The sequence below is a fragment of the Aythya ferina genome, assembly GCF_964211825.1.
Source record: "Aythya ferina genome assembly, chromosome: 1".
NCBI lineage: Eukaryota > Metazoa > Chordata > Aves > Anseriformes > Anatidae > Aythya > Aythya ferina.
In genome coordinates this window covers 29,016,313-29,034,594 of record NC_140296.1, presented here as the reverse complement: position 1 = coordinate 29,034,594, position 18,282 = coordinate 29,016,313, and the positions used below count along the sequence as shown (strand labels likewise).

Here is an 18,282-nt window from a genome sequence, read left to right as displayed (position 1 = left end):
TTGCAAAATTTCAAAGCTACTACATACCGTTGCCCCTTTTGGAATCAATAAGGATTATGCAGCTAATCACAAGTCATTTTCCCTATAATAGAAAAGATGCTAAATATGAAGTCTGGGTTGATTCTAATTTAATTTCCACTAATGTGTTAGCCCATGAACAAAGGCAGGCAGCTCCTGTAAAAGCAGCTCATCCTCCAGGAGCCCAATACCACCAGTACCTGATATCCAAGAAGGATATATTCTCTCAAATCAATGTTGCAACCCTCTTGGGTTTCTCTTTGCACCCTTCTCTCTCTGGGGCCTTGGTTAGTCCAAGTAACAACCCCAGATTGTTCCCCTGTGCTCAGCTCTGGTGAGGCTGCACCTGGAGTGCTGTGTTCAGCTTTGGGCCCCTCACTACAAGAAGGACATCGAGGCCCTGGAGCGTGTCCAGAGCAGGGCTACGAAGCTGGTGAAGGGCCTGGAGCACAAGTCCTGTTAGGAGCAGCTGAGGGAGCTGGGGGTGTTTGGGCTGGGGAAGAGGAGGCTCAGGGGAGACCTCATTGCTCTCTGCAGCTGCCTGAAGGGAAGGGGTGGGGAGCTGGGGGTCGGCCTCTGCTCACAGGTAACCAGTGACAGGACCAGAGGGAATGGCCTCAAGCTGTGCCAGGGGAGGTTCAGGTTGGCAATGAGGAGACATTTCTGCTCAGAAAGAGCAGTCAGGCACTGGGACGAGTTGCCCAAGGAGGTGGTGGAGTCACTGTCCCTGGGGGTGTTCAAGGCTGGACGTGGTGCTTGGGGACGCGGCACTACTGAGGAACGAGCGACAAAAACAGACGCGATTTTCCACCAACACCTTTATTAAGGTGCAAGAGGTTCCCCATTCGCACCCCAAGCCCCTTTCGGACGTCAAAACCCCTTTGGGTGCCATCACCGCCCTTTCCACCACACTCCTCCCCTCCGCCTCCACCCCGCCCCCGGCTCGCCATTAGCCGCGGTGCCCGCCCGTCAGCCGCGGTTGCCATGGCGGCCCCGAGGGAGGGGCCATGGCGGCCGGCCGGGGGGGCACGGAGCGGGCGGCACCGGCACCGATGCACGGAGCGGAGGAGGCGGCGGGGGCGGCCGGGGGGCCGCGGGCGAGGGCGGCGAGCACACAGACCGACAGCATGGCCGGTGAGCGGGGCTGCACGGCAGCACGGCCGGTGTGGAGGCTCAGCCCGGGGTGTGTGTGTGTGTGTGGAGGGGGCGTGCGCTGCGGGCGGCGAGGGGGGGCTCGCAAAATGGCTGCCCGCGCTGTGGGGCTGCGGGGTGAGCCCTACAGCCGGCACCAAGCCTTACAGCCCGGCCACATCCCGCGGGAGAGGCCTTTCTGCCTCCCCTGTAGGAGCTGTGGGGTTCCTGGTGCTGCCCTTCCCGGTTTGCTAACCCCTCTTGGGGGTGCTGTGTGTGGCTCCAGGGAGCGGGACCCCAAATCTGTGGGGGTAAAGTCGCACCCCTGAGGGGTGAGAGGGGCTTGGTGGGGGGCTGAGGGCTTGGTGCACCTTCAGGGAGCACACCCTGCCTGCCTGGCTTTGTGCTCAGCAGCAAAGAGCCTCACTGTAGTTGCTTTAAATTCTTCTATCTTCAAAAGTCCCCTGCTACCTCCTTCAAAAGGTCCCCAAGGTACCTGCCACCTCCCTCAGAAGTCCCCCATGACACCTGCTCCCTTCATCAAAAGTCCCCTAAGGTCCCTGCTACCTTCTTCAGCAGTCCCAAAAGTTTCCAGGCCGCTTTAATCAACCTTCTCTTCACTCTGTTGAACTTCAGGGAACCTTTAGCCTTGTAGATGAATAAAGATGTGGAGACATTTCCGTCATACCTCGGACCACAGTTCTTTGCTTTTCCATCCCGATATCTTCCTGCTTCTCATTATACGTTTATGTCATTTCACAACAGGGAGGTGAACCAGCACATTCCTCGGTTTGTTTCCCTTGTGTACAACATGTCACACTCAGACTAGGTCCAAAAAACACCAAACAATAGTTCGGACTTGTTTCCATTGTATTTTATTTAAAATCTACTCTGTCTGGAAAATTGCAGTCCAATTTAGTAGACATGGTGGTAGACGTGAGTTGACGCGAATTGTGCTGCTTGCTGTAGCTTGCAACAAGAATGAACCCAAATACCCATTTAAGAAAACAAAACCTGCTTGTTTAAATGCAAGTTGGCAGACCTACCTTTAACGTTTGTTTGTAGTATGAGTGAGGAGAAATCTTCACATGCACCTTGCTAGCAAGCATGCCTGATGGGGCTGGCTGGGTGCCCCTTGCAGTGTTTGTGGGGTAGCAGAGCCAGGCAGCCTAAGGAGGCAGCGTGGCATCGGATGGTGCTGCTGACAGGACTAGATCTGCTTTCCAAAATCCCTAGTCATTTTGTTCTTCCTCCTGAGTGAGAAAATGCTGCAGAAATACAGTCTGAAAGTGGTGTGCCTTTTCATGGGTTGCGTATGTTTGTCTGCCATCCTAAATGTTTGGGTTCACAGCCATATCATTAAACTAACCCTCTCCACCAAAACAGTCTTAGTATCTGATTATATCTCTTCCATGCTAAAAGTACTTCAATAAATGCTTTTCCTTCATTCTGTTCTTGCATCTGCCTTCTCCTCTTCTGCAAAAACGCCATCAGCATTTGTGGGAAAGGGTAAAAATGAAAATGATACCGTTATCAAGCAGCACTCATGAGACCTGCGGAGGAATGTGTGATCATTACAGCTCTGCACGCGCCCCTGGCATAGGCACTGGAGCTTTTTCCATGACTTAATGAACTTCTTGCCAAGCGTGAGGCACGGCAGCTTTCTGGTGTAAGTGTTAGTGAGCCCCGCAGCGCTTCCTCCTCTGTTTGTGGGACGCTCAGTGGTGCTGAGTGCTGGGCCTCGCAGGGCACTGTCCCCGTTTTGAGTAGGTGCGACCCCAAATAGCACAACGTGGTCAGTTAGGAAGGGTTCTCTGCTGCCTCTCTGGTTATTCAGTTGGAACTGACAGCCTGAGTAAGAGGCTTTTTTTTCTTTTTTGGTGAAAATCTAACCCAAATTTAAGCAGACCATAAGAATTGAGAAGCGGGTTTCTCCCTAGCTGGTATAGCTGAACGATTACACAATGCCTCGCCCGCCCTGGCAGAGGGTGTCAGTGTAAGCCCATGATGGTGCTCGGATGGTTTTGCTCTCTGTGTGCCGAGCCCGAAGTTGAATCACAAGATCAGTCTCAGATTTCTGTCAGCATGTGTGATTCACTTGGGCACACGCAGTTCTGTGGGATCTGATCTTTGGTTTTTGCCCTTTGCTTGCAAGTAGGATTAACTCACTGAATTACTGTGAAAGTTTCTTTACGTCCTCATCGTACAAATCCAATCTCTGCATCCAGGTGCAAGCACCCTGAGTTGACATCAACCCTCCCGAAGAGGACAGCGTGGATTCAGATGTTGTAACAGCAGAAGTGGTTGATAAAATAGCTTCTGTAGTAGCTGAGGTGGAAAATACTGTTCAAAACTTTTATTTGTGTCCGTGGAAAGGTTTTGGTTCACCTTCCAGCTCAGTTAGAACATGCTGGTGGTTGTGAGATGTGTATATTAAGCCCCTGAAGATGATGAGAGCCCTCATTGTAAACAAAGTCTTGCTGCATGTCGGCTTTCAACACTTCCATATCATTACACAGAAAGGAAACTTGAAAGCTTAGGTTATGAAAAGTGAGGGGATTTTTAAAACACAGAACTTGTGCCGGTTTTGTTTTTCCTTTCTAGAAGCTTGGATGTTTCTGAAAGAACTAGGATCTCAGAACTTAAAGGTAAAGAGAGACAAGATACTGCTCAGCTTCCTGGTCACATCTTGCCTCTTCTAGCTCTGGCTGTATTCTTCCAGGCATATCCTAATTTAGGAAGGAAACGTGGAGTCCGGTGTGCCACCTTGGAAGGGTTGCTGACATCTCTTCAGCATCCCTTGTGTATCTTAGTCATTAAAACATTAAATTTTCTTTATGCTCTTTAATAAATATTATTTTTTTTCTTCTAATGACAGGTCAAATACCAAGGCTTTCCAAGGTCAATCTTTTTACTTTGTTCAGTCTCTGGATGGAGCTCTTTCCTTCAGCCGAACAACAGAAGAAGTCGCAGGTAAAAATGTCAAGGCTTACTGTTAATTGGTCTTTCTGAACAGATGCTAATAGCTCCTGCAGTGAGTTAACTAAATTGTTCTTTATATTATCGATGAAAGGAGGAAAAAAAAAAGAGCTGATAGTTTTCTTCAAATATTTCTCAGAATTGGAAGAAAACCCAGTGTAAGGAGAAGAATAGCAAAACAGTTAAATAACGTTTTGTTTTTGAAAAATAAATTGAAAGGCAAGATATATCCCCAACAGGTGAAACAATCAGTAAAAGCTGCTGGAGAACTTTGAAAAGCATTACACCAGAAGTATGGCATACACTGTGCATTTCCTACTTTATACTAATTATAACTTTAAGATCAGTGTGGCTGCTGATGTAGAGAGAATCTTTAAAATGACCATGGTGATGATTGTAGAAGAGTTTTCTTATGCAGTGGAGGTGCACAGAACTATTTAAAACAGTTGCTGATAAGAACTTTTAGGTGACTACATTAGTGACAAAAGAAATCATCCTTGAGAATGTGTCTCATACGTAGCTGCCAGTTGCGTGTCAAAGTACAGGGGTATTTTCAGGGTGTCCTGGAACAGGGGGTCTCCATTTGTAACCAGAGTTCTTATGATGTTCCTTAAAATGATTACTGCTTCGTGCAGAGCAGACCCATGTGCTAAGATCATGTATCAACCAGGACAAGAAAAGACAGGAAAATAATCTGAGTGACAATTAGACCTAATTTTCAGAGTTTAGTGTTGTATGTCCCAGACTAGATTGCTGTCTTTGTGAAAGAGGGAGAGACGAACACTATACAGACTTCAAATGCAGTTTCAGATTTAGTAATGCAGTTAGGAATGGCACATGGGTTATACGTAGGGCTTTGGTACAGCCTCATCTCTGTAACTGCAAAGAAATTGAATAATTTACAGACAAGTGTTCTGGTAGCAGCTGGACTGCATAATGAGATCTGTTTCACCAGCTTCATCAAACTAGCCAGCGTTCAGTTTCCTCACAGCACATGGGAATCCAGATGTAAGAGCTCTTGTCTGTGATATGCAGACGTTTTCCATGGAAACTTCTTTAGAACCATGATTTATTTCTATAAATGGAGACTGAAATAAAACTAGAGAAGCAACTGGATCCCAGGATGATCAAGGTTAAGAACGAATTTAAACTCATCAACCCTTTTAGATGCTGAATGATTCAGAGGGGATTTCAGTTATAGTTGACTGAATTCTCTGTGCATCTCCTGGGTTTTGCAGTGAGCAAAACAATGACCAACAAATTCAGAAATTTACAACAGGCCTTGATATGAAGTTTGGCAGGGGCACAGCACTCAGATATTAAAAGACTCATGTAGAAACCACCACTGTGTAGTGAAAATATAACAGATTTATTTAATGGTTGATATCAAATTTGTACTGAGGAGGAGTATGCTTTGTTCCTGGTTGATTAGAGTTACCCAAGGAAGAGCTGTAATATCCCAGTGGGCTTGATGCTAAAAATAATTATTATAATAATGATAATAATAATAATGCATTTTTTTTCTGTAGGTAAAGAAGAGTGGGCTAGTTGTGGTGAAAAACATGACGATTATTGGTCTTCATTGTTCCAGTACTGACTTGCACGCTGGCCAGATTGCACTCATTAAACACGGCTCAAGACTTAAAAACTGTGATCTCTATTTTTCCAGAAAACCGTGTGCGACTTGTTTAAAAATGATTGTAAACGGTAAGCAACGACTGCATGATAGCAGGGGGAAGAGTTACCCTTGCGATTGGTGGTATCAGAAAGCCTGTTTTCTCTTTGGATTGTCACAGATGTGAGTGCTGGTTGCTAACTTGTGTAAGCCTGCGCTGAAATTTGCCACAATCTGCAAACGGTATTGAATGTGCATTCCCTGAAGGTCAAGGTACTAAGTGTTTGCTAATGAGACCCCGTTTGTTTGTGCGACTAACACTGGTGATGGTTCTCTCTCCTGTGGGATGCAGCATGGAGATTCTCACATACCTGGTGTACTTCCCAAGAACGACCCAAAGTCTGATTACTAGGGATTCCTGCATTTTTTCCTTGCCCTCTTGTTGCATGTTAGTGGCAACACTGTATTTTTGAGCAGAAATCACAGGGAGTACTTTAAGGCTTCCTTTTTTCCAAGTGAGATAAAAGCAGGTCAGATAATTCTCTTCCTGAAATGGGATCTGCTGGTACAGCCCATCTGTAAGTTTTGGGTTTGGATCTCAGGAGCAGCTTCTCTTAGTGCTAACTTTTTGTGTGTGGTGGTAACGTATCTCTTGCAGGCAAGATGTAAACTTAGGCTGCCACGAAGAGCTTAGGAAATTCCAGTTTTTGTCTGTGTCCTGATTATCAAGTTGGATAAGCTCTTGATGCTGACATCTGATAGCATTCTTACTGCCCAGACACCTTAAGCACCACTCGGGGTCTTGAAGGAGTAAAAACAGGGTTAGGCAATAGTGTGTTGACTATAAGGTTTGTGTTGCACTCTACCTAAGTGGCTCCTTTTGCTGCATTATCTTCTCTTGCAGCTGGGGTGAACAGGATTTCCTACTGGCCTGCCGATCCTGAAATCAGCTTGCAGAACGAGGCTTCCAATCCCATGACGACTGACGATGCAAAGCTAGATGCCAAAGCGGTGGAACGCCTCAAGTCCAATAGTCGTGCTCGGGTGTGCGTGCTGCTTCAGCCCTTAGTATGCTACATGGTGCAGTTCATTGAAGAAACTTCCACCAAGTTGGATTTTATTCAGAAAATAGCAAAATTGCAGCCTGACTTTAATACTGACTTTTACACCGCGTGTAGGCAAGAGAAAATAAAGGAGTACGAAAGCTTATTCCTGATTTCAAATGAGGAAACGCACAAGCAAATACTGATGACAATAGGGCTGGAGAACCTCTGTGAAAATCCCTACTTCAGCAACCTCAGGCAAAACATGAAGGATCTCGTCTTGGTCTTGGCCACAGTGGCTGCCAGCGTCCCTGTCTTTGGTTGCTTTGGGTTTTACAGCACGGACTCGCAGCCGGCAAATGAAACTCACCATCAGGGTTTGCCCCAAGAAATTGCGAGGCACTGCATGATACAAGCCCGGCTACTCGCGTACCGCACAGGTGAGTTCTCGCAGTAGTGGCAGAGGACCGGGTCTTGTGAGCAGAGTGAGTTCCTGATTTCAGTCTAGTTTCCTCCAAATACTTCCTTGAGCAAGCTGCTGAATTGGCGCGTGCTTCCGTTCCTACACCCATGAGGCAGGAGCAGCAGCAGCTGTAGAAACTCCACGGGGGAACATAGTACTAGGTGTGAAAGCACTGAGCTTTTCCAAGAGAAAAATCAATGCAGGGATCTCACATGCCCACTAGCAAAGCCTGCCAACACCTATCTGAAAATGCAGCACAGTAACTTTTAAATTCTTCTTAAGTAGCTCTTTTTACAGACATTTCAGAAGACTGTCCCCAAAGTTTAAGCATATTGCATACACTTCTTCAGAAAAGAGCAATGGAATAATACATCCTTGAGTAGGGCATTAAATACTAAATGTTAAATTTCCTAGTTTAGTTTTATTAATGAATTTGGTTATATATCTGACAGGGTTTTTCTCTGCAAAGCTTCTGGGGTTTTGTTACACAGGCTTTTGGGGTGAGGCATAGTTTGGGACTGCCTTGTGATGCATATTAATTTTGTTGGGTACTTTATTCTGTCTGTGTAGCAAGGCAGCAAACTGGAAAGTTCTTCCAGAGACTTCTTAATATGAAGACTTAAATTTTGATGATACTCTTTAGTGATTTTTTTAATCCAGAAAGAGTAGTTACCTTTTTAAATCCTTGTAAAAAATAAATAGTACATACTTAAAGCAAAACTAATTCCCCATCAGGTTAGATGCTGAATAATGTGCCTCTTGACTTTTTCAAATCTTTTATTTTCAAATCTTGTTATTTTTATCAAGGGTGAGTTTTCACATTTTGGAACCTTACTAGGGTGTTTTTTTGGTTTGTTTGGTGGTTTTTGTTTGTGTTTTTTTTTGGTTACTGCTCACAGCTGTAGTTACCAGAAGTTGTAGAGGAGATTGGGTTTTTAGAAGTAATTCAGAGGTTGCATGGAACCAGCTGTGAGGTTTTTGTACAGTTGCTTAGAGACCAAGATAGACTGACCAAGCTTGACTACCTGTTGAGTACCTTGGTGCAGCAAACTTCAGTTTTATCTCTGCTTTTCATCCTGAACTCATGTTTGTTTTTAGAGCAAACACTTATTCCATATTAATCCCATAATGAAACACTAATTCTCTATGAAATTAAAATCAGTAGCAACCCTCCTGCTTGACATTACCATGCAGATGCATGTAACAAAAGCAAGATCAAAAGATATTTTCTATGCTGGGTTACTATGTATCAATAACTAATAAATGTGTAGAATATAAATAAAGTCAGCCCTCATAAAACCTATATTTGGCAGGAGAAAACCCTTTTTGAGTGATTGTGTGTGGTAGTGATACCAAGGATGATGGAAAATTGTTAATTGAAACAGTGTAATCTACAGTATTCATCACGAGAAGCCTGAAATATATATTTTTTTGACCTTGATACGTTGTTTTAAATGGTCAAGACTCTCCTTAATACCGACTGGGGAAGGTTTAAAAGATCCATAAAAGTCTTCCAAGTCACGTAATGGAAAGTTCTGTTCCAGTTTTCCCATGGTAATGATAGGAAACATCCCCCAAAAATCTGAGTGTTAACATTTTGCCTCTCAATTGGGTATAAAATAAAGCTCATTTTGATAGGAGTTCAGACTACAGAACCGTAAATGTAGGGAGTGGCAGCAGTTAAGTAATAAATATGAGAAGTGGTTTTATTGGGTTTCTATCTCGGATCATCGTGCCTGTCTGCATGGATTCTTGGCACATTTTCTTACTGATACACATATATTGGTTGCTACTCAGCATTTGTGGACAGATGTACTTGGCAAAGCCTTAGAAAGGCTGGCCTTGCACTTCGAGCACACCCAGCATTGCCAGTAGACTCGTGTGACTTTGCAGCTCTCACTCTTTCCGCATTCTTTTCTCCTGTCCACAAAACAATGAAGGTAATTCCTTACTCTAGGACATCATATATTAATGTGTACATAACGTAGAAGTACCTTATTTGTTACTCACTGCTAAAATGTTGTGTTTTAGAGGATCATAAGACAGGAGTTGGAGCTATTATTTGGGCAGAAGAAAAATCAGTAAGTACTGCACAAGCTGCCTCTTCTTGCACTCATCATTCATACGCTTGTATCTGCCTTGAGCTTGTTATTTTACTTTGAAAAATGCACCTGTGTATAAACACACGTACATGTAGGGTGCTATAGAAAGCTTGCCCTTCTCGTTGTTTGGTAACTAAGCTAAAGATTTTTCACTGCTATCCTGTCAAGATGAAGGAAAGTGATAAAGCACCACAGAAAGAAAACCCTGCCACGATGTTTCTGCCTGACTTTTTAGTGTGCTTGCTTCCCTAGTTGTTGTCAAATACTCCAGGTGTTCCAGCTATGAAGTTTCTTCCCAGCTGTCTGCTCTCCTCTGTTGGAGAGGTCTCACAGCAATCATAGCCTGGGGATGTTTGATGCAGTTGAACTGCTGTACTGACTTCAGCAGGTTCCCTTTTGAATCAAAGTGATATTTTTCTGCAAATACCATTAGAGTGCTTTTTCCCATCTAAATATATCGATTTTATTTCTTTTTGTGTCTCATTACACATGTTACCAGTCCAGAAAACCTCATTCTTCATGGAACTGCAATGTATTCTTCTAACATCTTGGTGGTTGTTTTGTTTTGTTTTGTTTTTTTTACCAATTCTGTCATCAAGTGCTTATTGCAGTTTTGTTTCTTGTTCTTATTTCAATCACTGATTGCTACCTTGCTACTTTGTCCACCCACTGGTCACTGCATCAGTTCACAGGCAGGTGAAACAGTCCCTGGCACATCAGGGACTGGCTCCACCTTTCTTTAATTTTGCACATTGCAGAATCTTTATGGCTAAATCCTTCAGACTCCTTGTTCCTTGATAAAAGGAACGCCTGGTGCAGTGTGTTGTCCGTGGCGTTGCAGTTTGCCTGTGTGGCTCCCGTGGAGCTTAATGGAAAAGCTCCATGGAGCTAGCAGGAGCTGAGTTTTCTTTTATCAGCTGTAACTTGGCATGAGCTGATAATATTTGCATACTAAACAAAATGGGAAAGCATATATTGCACAACTATTTGACTGAGTACTGGGTCGAAACGTCACCAAATGTGATGATTTGCTTGCTGTTGCAGAGAAGCTGTGACGGAACAGGAGCAATGTATTTTGTAGGCTGTGGTTACAACGCCTTTCCTGTTGGGTCCGAATATGCCGATTTTCCACACATGGACGACAAACAAAAGGATCGGGAGATCAGAAAGTTCAGATACATTATCCATGCTGAGCAGAACGCCTTGACGTTCAGGTAACGGGTTTGATTTTACAACAGGAAAGAAAGGAAGAGTTCAGAAACAATTCCATGACAAAAGCAGGATGTCATTGTGATAAAGTGTGGGTTGTGGTCACAGTCTGGTCGTATGCCTATGATGCAGAACTTGGGTGTGCACAGGCACAGCTCTGGGGTTGCTGCAGACAGAATCCAAGTGGACTTTGTTTCAAAAGGATATTCACTGCGATGATTCACAGAAGGATATTCACATGTTCAATATGTGGCAGATACACGTCACTGTCTATGGTTCCTGCCAGGACCATGCTATAAACTGAAATACAGAAGCGTGGCAATTGTTGAGGCTTCCAACATGATATGAAATACGCATGGAAATGCAGGAGGGGTGTTTCATTCACTGGTAGTAAAAACGAACCAGATGTCACTGTGTACCCATGCACACGACCACAAATTAGCTGCTTCTGTGTGTAGATATTAACACAACCCTTCTTTACTTGTTCCTGTTGTCACCATCCAAAACTCTCAAGATGTAACTTCTGAAATTCTGTTCTCTGCCTCTTTGTAGGTGCCGAGAAATAAAGCCAGATGAGAGAAGCATGATATTTGTGACCAAATGTCCTTGCGATGAATGTGTCCCGTTAATCAAAGGGGCTGGTATCAAGCAAATCTACGCAGGAGATGTTGATGCTGGCAAAAAGAAAGCAGACATATCGTATATGAAGTTTGGTGAGCTTGAGGGTGTAACCAAATTTACCGTAAGTGTCTGGACGTACTGCATGCTACAAATACAGGGAGGGAGGGCAGCGGGAGCGGTCAGCTGCAGCCAGGGTGGAGGAGTGTTTCCTTGTGCTGCTGAATCACGTGCGAGTGCAATCGAGAGGTTGCTGTGGCAGGCCTCCTGGGAGGAGCGCTGTGCCATCTGCCAGATGGCGAGGCCGAGGGCGCCTGTTTTCTGGGAGGTAATTTCCTTCCAGATCGCCCTCTGACTTGTTGCTGCTGATCGATGTGGTGTCTTAACGCTCTGAAGTCCTCCTCGAGCCCTGTCACAGGCGGGCAGCTGGTGTGGGAGATGGTTGTGTGCCTTGATAGGCCCTGCCAGCAGCTCCTGGAAGAGCTGTGCTGGGTTTTGGAGGTGGGTAATGCACCTGTGCTCAGGGTGCTCACTGTGCCAAGCTGCAGCACTGGTGGCTTGCTTCCACTTCTCAAGGGAATAAATGGCCACACACCTCTTAACACCTTTTTATCCTCAAAGGAGGCGTGTGTTTGAGGGGGAACCCTTCTTTCCTCACCTCACAGTGGAGGGCTGGAGGGTACTTCTTCCTCCCCTTGCTCTTTCGTCTGTCTTCTGGAATAAGTAAACTTTTTCTTCTTCTTTTACCAGTGGCAACTAAATCCATTTCACGCTAATGCCCTTGAATTCCACGATCCCATGACCAGGGAAAGTAAGTGGGTTTTTATTTTCATTAATGTGTTTTATGACTGAAATAGTAAGCGAGATCAAGTTTTAAACAAACCTGAATTCCTCTGGGGATTGATTTCAGTTAGTTAAATTTTGCTGCGAACACTGCTCTGAACTTCTTGAGTAGATGAACTAATGGTAAGTTAAAAATATGAGCTGGTTTTAGCAAATGCTTGGCACTCGCATGCAGTACAAAATCTCGTAATGCTATTATTAGGAACAGCAATATGCTCTTCTGCACTGAGATCATTTCAGACTACTTTATCATGTTTTATATTGTTTTCTATGAAGACTTTAAGGGACCTGGTGTGCCTTTTTTTTTTTTTTTTTAAGAGTTGGACTATTCCAAGTCATTTAAATATGCTGTGCAAGACATTCCAGTGCTTATCTTACTATGAAGCAGAATCTACATCAGTGTTTTCCAATGAATATTTATTTATATGCTTTTTTTCTTCAGTTTTTGTTAGTTTTGATGATAGCTGGGGCACAGGTCACAAAATCCTCGTCTACCTGCACCCCTTTAGAACTGGAGCTGTTACCTTCTGAAAACAGGGTTTAGATGAGAGGTGCACTGAGGCCTTGTTGTGCTACAGAAGGGGCCTACCTCTTGCACCTACTGCCAGCCACCAGTCCTTAAAATGTTTCTCAGTCAGAGGGGACAATAATGTGGAAAAATAAGCTAAATAATTTGTGTGCCTCAAGCAGAAAGATGTGGAGCATAAAGATAGGGAGCTGGTAGTTGCTCAAAGCATTGAGTACCATGCTGGGAGCATAAACAAGACTGCAGGTGGTTTTTGTAGCACATGAATAGCCACCACCTAGAAGCTAATTCCTAACATAGTGAGCTAGGTTAGTGAAGTCTTTCTGTTAGCTATTTCCTTATGGGTCACGGCAAGGAATGGGGAGGGAAGGTTCAGGGTGGTGTTTATGGCATTAGTAATAACTGCCTAATGTCAGGGCGTGTTTGTCCCTCTCTCTGCTAATGGTTTTCAGCTGGAGATTCATCCTGTGGTACTTCTGTTTGACAACCTTTAGCAGGCTTCATTTTTCTAACAATGTTTTCTTTAGGATGGTATGCTCGCGGTTTCAACACTAAACTGTTTGAATTTGCTCTCTTTCCGTAATAGGTTTCTCTTGCTATGATTATTGCATGATCCCTATATGGGACCCAGTGTCATTCCAGTGTGCCTGTACCTGTTGAGTATTTAGACTATGCTTACTATTGTATTAACATATTTACCTTTTCTTTTTCCTTTAGATGGAGTCCAGAAAACAAAATCAGTAGATGACCAGCAGCACCAAAACAAGAAACTGTGTCTTGGTCACTATTGAATAATTCAGCACTTCTGCAGTCTTGCTCTTTATTTTTTATAATGCAGCCTGTTTGCACTTTCAAATAACAAAGAGTTTTATTTATTGTTCGGAAGGTGATTTTTAGAATAAGTTTATTTATGATGTCTTAAATGTTTTACAGAATTACCTGAAGGTCTTTTTAATTTACAAGTTCCTGGGGAAAAAAAATGCTGCTTGTATTTTCTATGAAAGTAATTGGGTGGCAAATCATTGTTAATGCATAAAAAAATACTGAAGGTTCATTGGTGGTAGGTTGGAGGAGTAATAAAAGAGTTATCTCCTTGCTTGGTGTATGGATTGAGGGGATGAATTCCTACATTCTGGGTTATCAGAATGCAGACATAAGTAGAATACTCAAGGGAATCTCCTAGAAAATGGTAGATAAATCATCGCTAGTAATTATTTCTAATCCCTGAAAGTGGCTTTTGCCTCTCAGTCAGCTTGTATGGTGGAGACACTGCCACTGGGATGGAAATGGTTGCTAGACGAGTGATTTGGAGATGAAGCTTGTCTCTCAAACATAACTTCTTCCAGCTACCATAGCAGCACGGCTGGTTTGTTCTGTGGTACTTGTGCTGCTGCTGTGTTCTGCGTGCTTCCTCAAGTGCATCCCATCTGAATTAATCTAGACCTAGACTAGGTTTTCTTTTTCCCAGCTTCTGGATACAGGCCTGAAAAATTTTGGCTGTACGTGTATCGCTGGCCCAGGCGTACTATGTGAAGATTGCTGGTGTTTAGTTTCTGTTAAGTTTCTCTAACGGGCATCTAGGACTCGAGGCACGGATAAAGAGCCAGAGGTCCTGTTGTTCCTTAGACAGGGTGATCTGTACCAGTGGAACAGGCCAAATCTTTTCAGGTGCCAGTCTCTTCACTGTCTACATGAGGAGGTGATGTTAAAATAGCTGGTTTCATGCAGCCTTGTGTTGTTGCTACCTTTGAGGGGTGCTGCGTAGGGAACAGATAACTGGAATAGGGAGTTTTTACCCCTAGAACCTTTTGAGAGGTCGCTCTCCCTACTCTCAGCTGTTTGCTGCTATGAATGTGACCTCTAGCTGCTGTAGCAGATGTCCCAGGACTTTCTGTTCACTCCTCTGCTGAGCTCTCAAGTACAAATGCCTTAAACCTTTTTCATGCTGCTACTGGTAAGACGTGCAAACAGCCTCATCCCAGTTCTTCCACGCATCTTGTCTGTCTTTGTTGCCCTCCTCAAAACCCTGAAAGGGGAATCGCGTTCTAAGATGCTGCTGCAGTTTCTGGTTTTACTTGTAGGCTTTGGATAGCAAAGCTGTGATTAGACAGTGCGCATAGTGGCATTAACGTGGCATTAATAAGAGGTAGTTTGCTCACACCCAGTCTGGCTACTGCTCCCATATTTTAAGGTTCAGTTCTTGGTGCTCGGAACTGCACCGAGGAGCTGTGATTCCTCACAGCCCACATTGTAACTCCATACCAGAACAGGGCAGTGCTTACTGTGTATCCTCTTACTGCTATGACAATTTGCTCTCACTGAAGCTGGAGAAGCTGCTGTTTCCTTCAGTCTAGTTAAACTGAAGACCACTCTGCGGCTGCTGGAGGAGTGAGGTGCGTGCTGTTAGCAGCAGAAATCTCACCAGGCAAGTGTTTGACCTGCACCACCGCTGCCCTGCTGAGCAGGGTGCGTACAGCTTCATTTCCCAGGAGCAGATAGCGCTACTGAAGGAGGAAAACACAACCCTGTTTGTCAACTGAAGGAAGGAAGGAAGGTGCAATCCTTTTTTTTTTTTTTTTTTTTTTTTTTTTTTTTTTTTTTTTTTTGCATCATACTGAAAAAAGTGTGTTTGCACAGTAGCTCATGAGGAAGTAACGGAACTGCTGCTTCACTAGAACTGAATTACCACCAGGTCTTCTGGTCTAAAATGCAGAACTGGGATCCTGACCTTAGTTTAGGGCCAGCAGATCTCACTGCAAGAGGTCTGTGCCTCACCTATCAGATGCAGAGTGCAGTGTAGATCCAGTTTTCAGACTGGGGATTAAGTTACTGTTCTGGGTGTTGTACAAACCTCAGAAATAGTTCTAGTTTGGTTTTTTTTCCTCTCATCAAGGAATACAGTTCCATTGCTTGCAACTTCCATATGAGGTTAAAATTGGGTAATGTTGGTGTTTCATAAGCAAGATTGTCTTTATAGTCAGTTTTAAATCATGAATATTTTTACTTTGGCATATTTTTTCTTTCCACTTCTTGTAAGCATCTTGTGTTAGAGTAATTACTCTTGGCTTTTCCTACAGATTGAAAGAACACTGTCCAGATTAAAGTAAAAAAAAATCCACCCTATTCCCTGAAACTTTGTTTCTATAATCCATTGGCAGTGCTTTTCTACTTGAGGTAGAGGCAGGGAAAAAAACAGGTGCAGATTTAAAGCCCTTCATGTTTATACTGATCAGTCAACTGGTATCAAAGTACATAAAGAAGTCTGTATCTGTGCAGGAAAAGCTGAAATTGAAAAGTCCCCAAAAGGTTGTAGGTGGCCTGGGTGCAAGGAGAGGTAAATCAAGATACCCATCAAATATCCTACATTGCATTAAATAACTACACTGCGGTGAATGCTGCTGGTAGCCTGTACTTCATGAGGAGTTAAGATTTTACCTTTACTTTTTATTGATTTTTTTTTTAAAAAGTTATTTTTGTACAAAGCTTTCTGTGAAACTTGGAGCTGCTTTTAAGGCTGAAGGCTTGGAAGTCGGACTGTCTGTCATGCCATCTTTCTACAAATCCCTCCAGAGGTTCACAGATTTCTCTGATTATCGGTGAAAAACTACTTTACTTCTTGCTGGGATTGCAAAGTAGTGTCTTTATCCTGACCACTAGGAAGAATGTGAGTGGGGTTTCTCTCAGCCCCCAGGCCCCGTAGGCGCTGCCGTGCACTTCATCTGCTTACCTGAGAGAGGCATGGGAGGACTGGGCATCTCCTGCAGTGCTTGTCTTGCAAATGAACTCTAGGGTGTTTGTTTCTTACTTAAAAAGAAAACTGTATTTAAAATTACCAAATCTAGAAGTTATATATTTTATATATGTATGAAATTTCCATTATGCATTTTGGGTCTATTCCGTCCATGCCGGAGCGGTCGTTTCAATTGCAGGTATTAACTACCAGTAGCAATTTGGCTTCTTGACTGAGAGTTACAGAGCTCCTCTGTTAATTATTTGCCTTACAGCAAAACGTGTTTTCGGCTAATAAATTCAGTAAGTACTGAAGTGTATTTTTAAGTGCTTTGGTTTATTAGAAGCACTACAGAGTGCTTTGAAACGCGCACGCCCTTTACTGGCCGGGTGCTGTGCTTGCTCCTGCAGTCACAGCTCTTTGTGGAGCTGCATCGCCACCCTCTGCTCTGCCTGCAGACCTCGTCCCAGCCTCAGCCTTAAAGGACATTAATCCCATCCTTGGGAGAGTAAGAGCTGCCTCAGGGAGTTGCTTGGCTGGAAGGGATGGAAGAGGGCATAGCTCTGAGCATCTAGAAGCACAGTGGGAGCGTGACAAAACGCTCCCTAGAAACTCAGAGCACCGCTGTCTGCCTCTGGGGCGTCTTGGAGACAAAACCCTGTGGCAGCAAGGAGCTGCTCCACCAAATTTCTGGTGGGGCCCGGCGCAGCCAGCAGAGGGCAGCGCCCGCGGGGCCTCGCAGCGCGGTGAGGCCGGGCCCGGAGCCCGCCCAGGGCCGCGGCTCTGCGGGCACCGCCAGCGGCCCGGCCCGGTAGGGGGGCGGGCGGGGCTTTGCCGTGCACGGTGTTGCAGACACCCCAAATAAATCCCCCACGGCTCCCCATTCAGACAGCGAAAGGCGAAGGTGTGCTGGGACTCGTCACAAAAGCCGTAGATGTGATGAGGGAAGAAGTGAGGCTGGCACGGCTGCCACACAGGCTGAGCCGTGTTTGGGCTAGGGAGAGACACGCAGAGGGAAGGGCTGAGCACGGCTCTTCCCTGCGGTGTTTTGTGGCGCGGCATTTATCTCCTGCGTGCTGACAAGGATGGGTTTGTACCTGAAATTTTCTGCTTCGTTTTGCCGAGGAGCCAGACTCCTCCTCATCGCGGGATGGTGTCCTGCAGGTCTCAGGACCACTGAACTCCCACCACCATTGAAGGGATCATTTCTGTCTGTTCCAGCCATAACACAGCCGGTTACTTCTGCACCATGCCGCTCACTGCAGCTAGAGAGGCTCATTGACACAAACAAAGCCTTCATGGTCTGCCTGTGTTTTTCCTTTACCTTCATTGCTCAATTATCCTTCATTTAGCTCTGGTGAGGTCACCTCACTCCTTTGCCAGTAAGCTTTCCCCCAGGGCAGCTAAATTTCTAACTTGGCGAAAAAAAAAAAAAAAGGTTAAAGAAGCCTGGAGGAACCATGAAGTATTTCAAAAGCTTTAGCAAAAGCCAGGCCTTGGGGATGTGTCTCATGAAGGCCAGCATTGATACATTTTCCTCCTTCCCAGTGGCCTTTCAGAAAGGCCTGAAAGATGTCTTTAAAACAGCACGCGTGCCAGGACATTCACCTGCCCACAGCCAAGCGTGGGGCAAGGCAGATTTATCAGGAGGAAGCAAAAACCAGCAGAAGCTCCTGGCTGCGTGGCCAGAAGGGGCACTACCCAGAGAGCTGGGCTTGTTGAACAGACTGATGTCTCCCTCCCTTGCCTGACATCCCCTGGGAAGCGTGGCTTTCAGTCCTGTCCCTGTTGTCTCCTTCCTTTCCCCTTTTGACAGGCAGCACGAGCCACTGCGGCCAGCCCACAACACGAACCTGCTCCATCCCATGAGCTAATTGCGGCTCTGCCCTTGACACTCCTTGGGGCGCAAGGCGAGGCCCTCTGCGAATATCATTTTTCCCCACACCCAGCTTTAAAGCAGGGAGGCTCCCGCTTGCCCTACACGCAGAGCCAGCGGGCATCTGAC

At 45.0% G+C, this 18,282-nt stretch overlaps 1 protein-coding gene across 2 annotated transcripts; it reads left to right on the top strand.

Moving 5' to 3' along the window:
* Positions 1 to 1,012: 1,012 nt before the first annotated feature.
* Positions 1,013 to 15,994, top strand: CDADC1 (cytidine and dCMP deaminase domain containing 1; the record flags this gene model as incomplete). Of its 2 annotated transcripts, XM_084494812.1 has the most annotated exons (9): positions 1,013 to 1,152; positions 4,028 to 4,122; positions 5,658 to 5,835; positions 6,648 to 7,226; positions 9,281 to 9,330; positions 10,396 to 10,565; positions 11,113 to 11,302; positions 11,929 to 11,989; positions 13,265 to 15,994. In XM_084494812.1, 9 exons carry the CDS (start codon positions 1,026 to 1,028, stop codon positions 13,336 to 13,338), a joined length of 1,524 nt encoding a protein of 507 aa, XP_084350938.1. In that variant the 3' UTR covers positions 13,339 to 15,994. The 2 variants fall into 2 exon arrangements, with proteins under 2 accessions (XP_084350938.1, XP_084350939.1); XM_084494813.1 differs by lacking the exon at positions 1,013 to 1,152 and having other exon boundaries at positions 4,021 to 4,122.
* Positions 15,995 to 18,282: the final 2,288 nt, after the last annotated feature.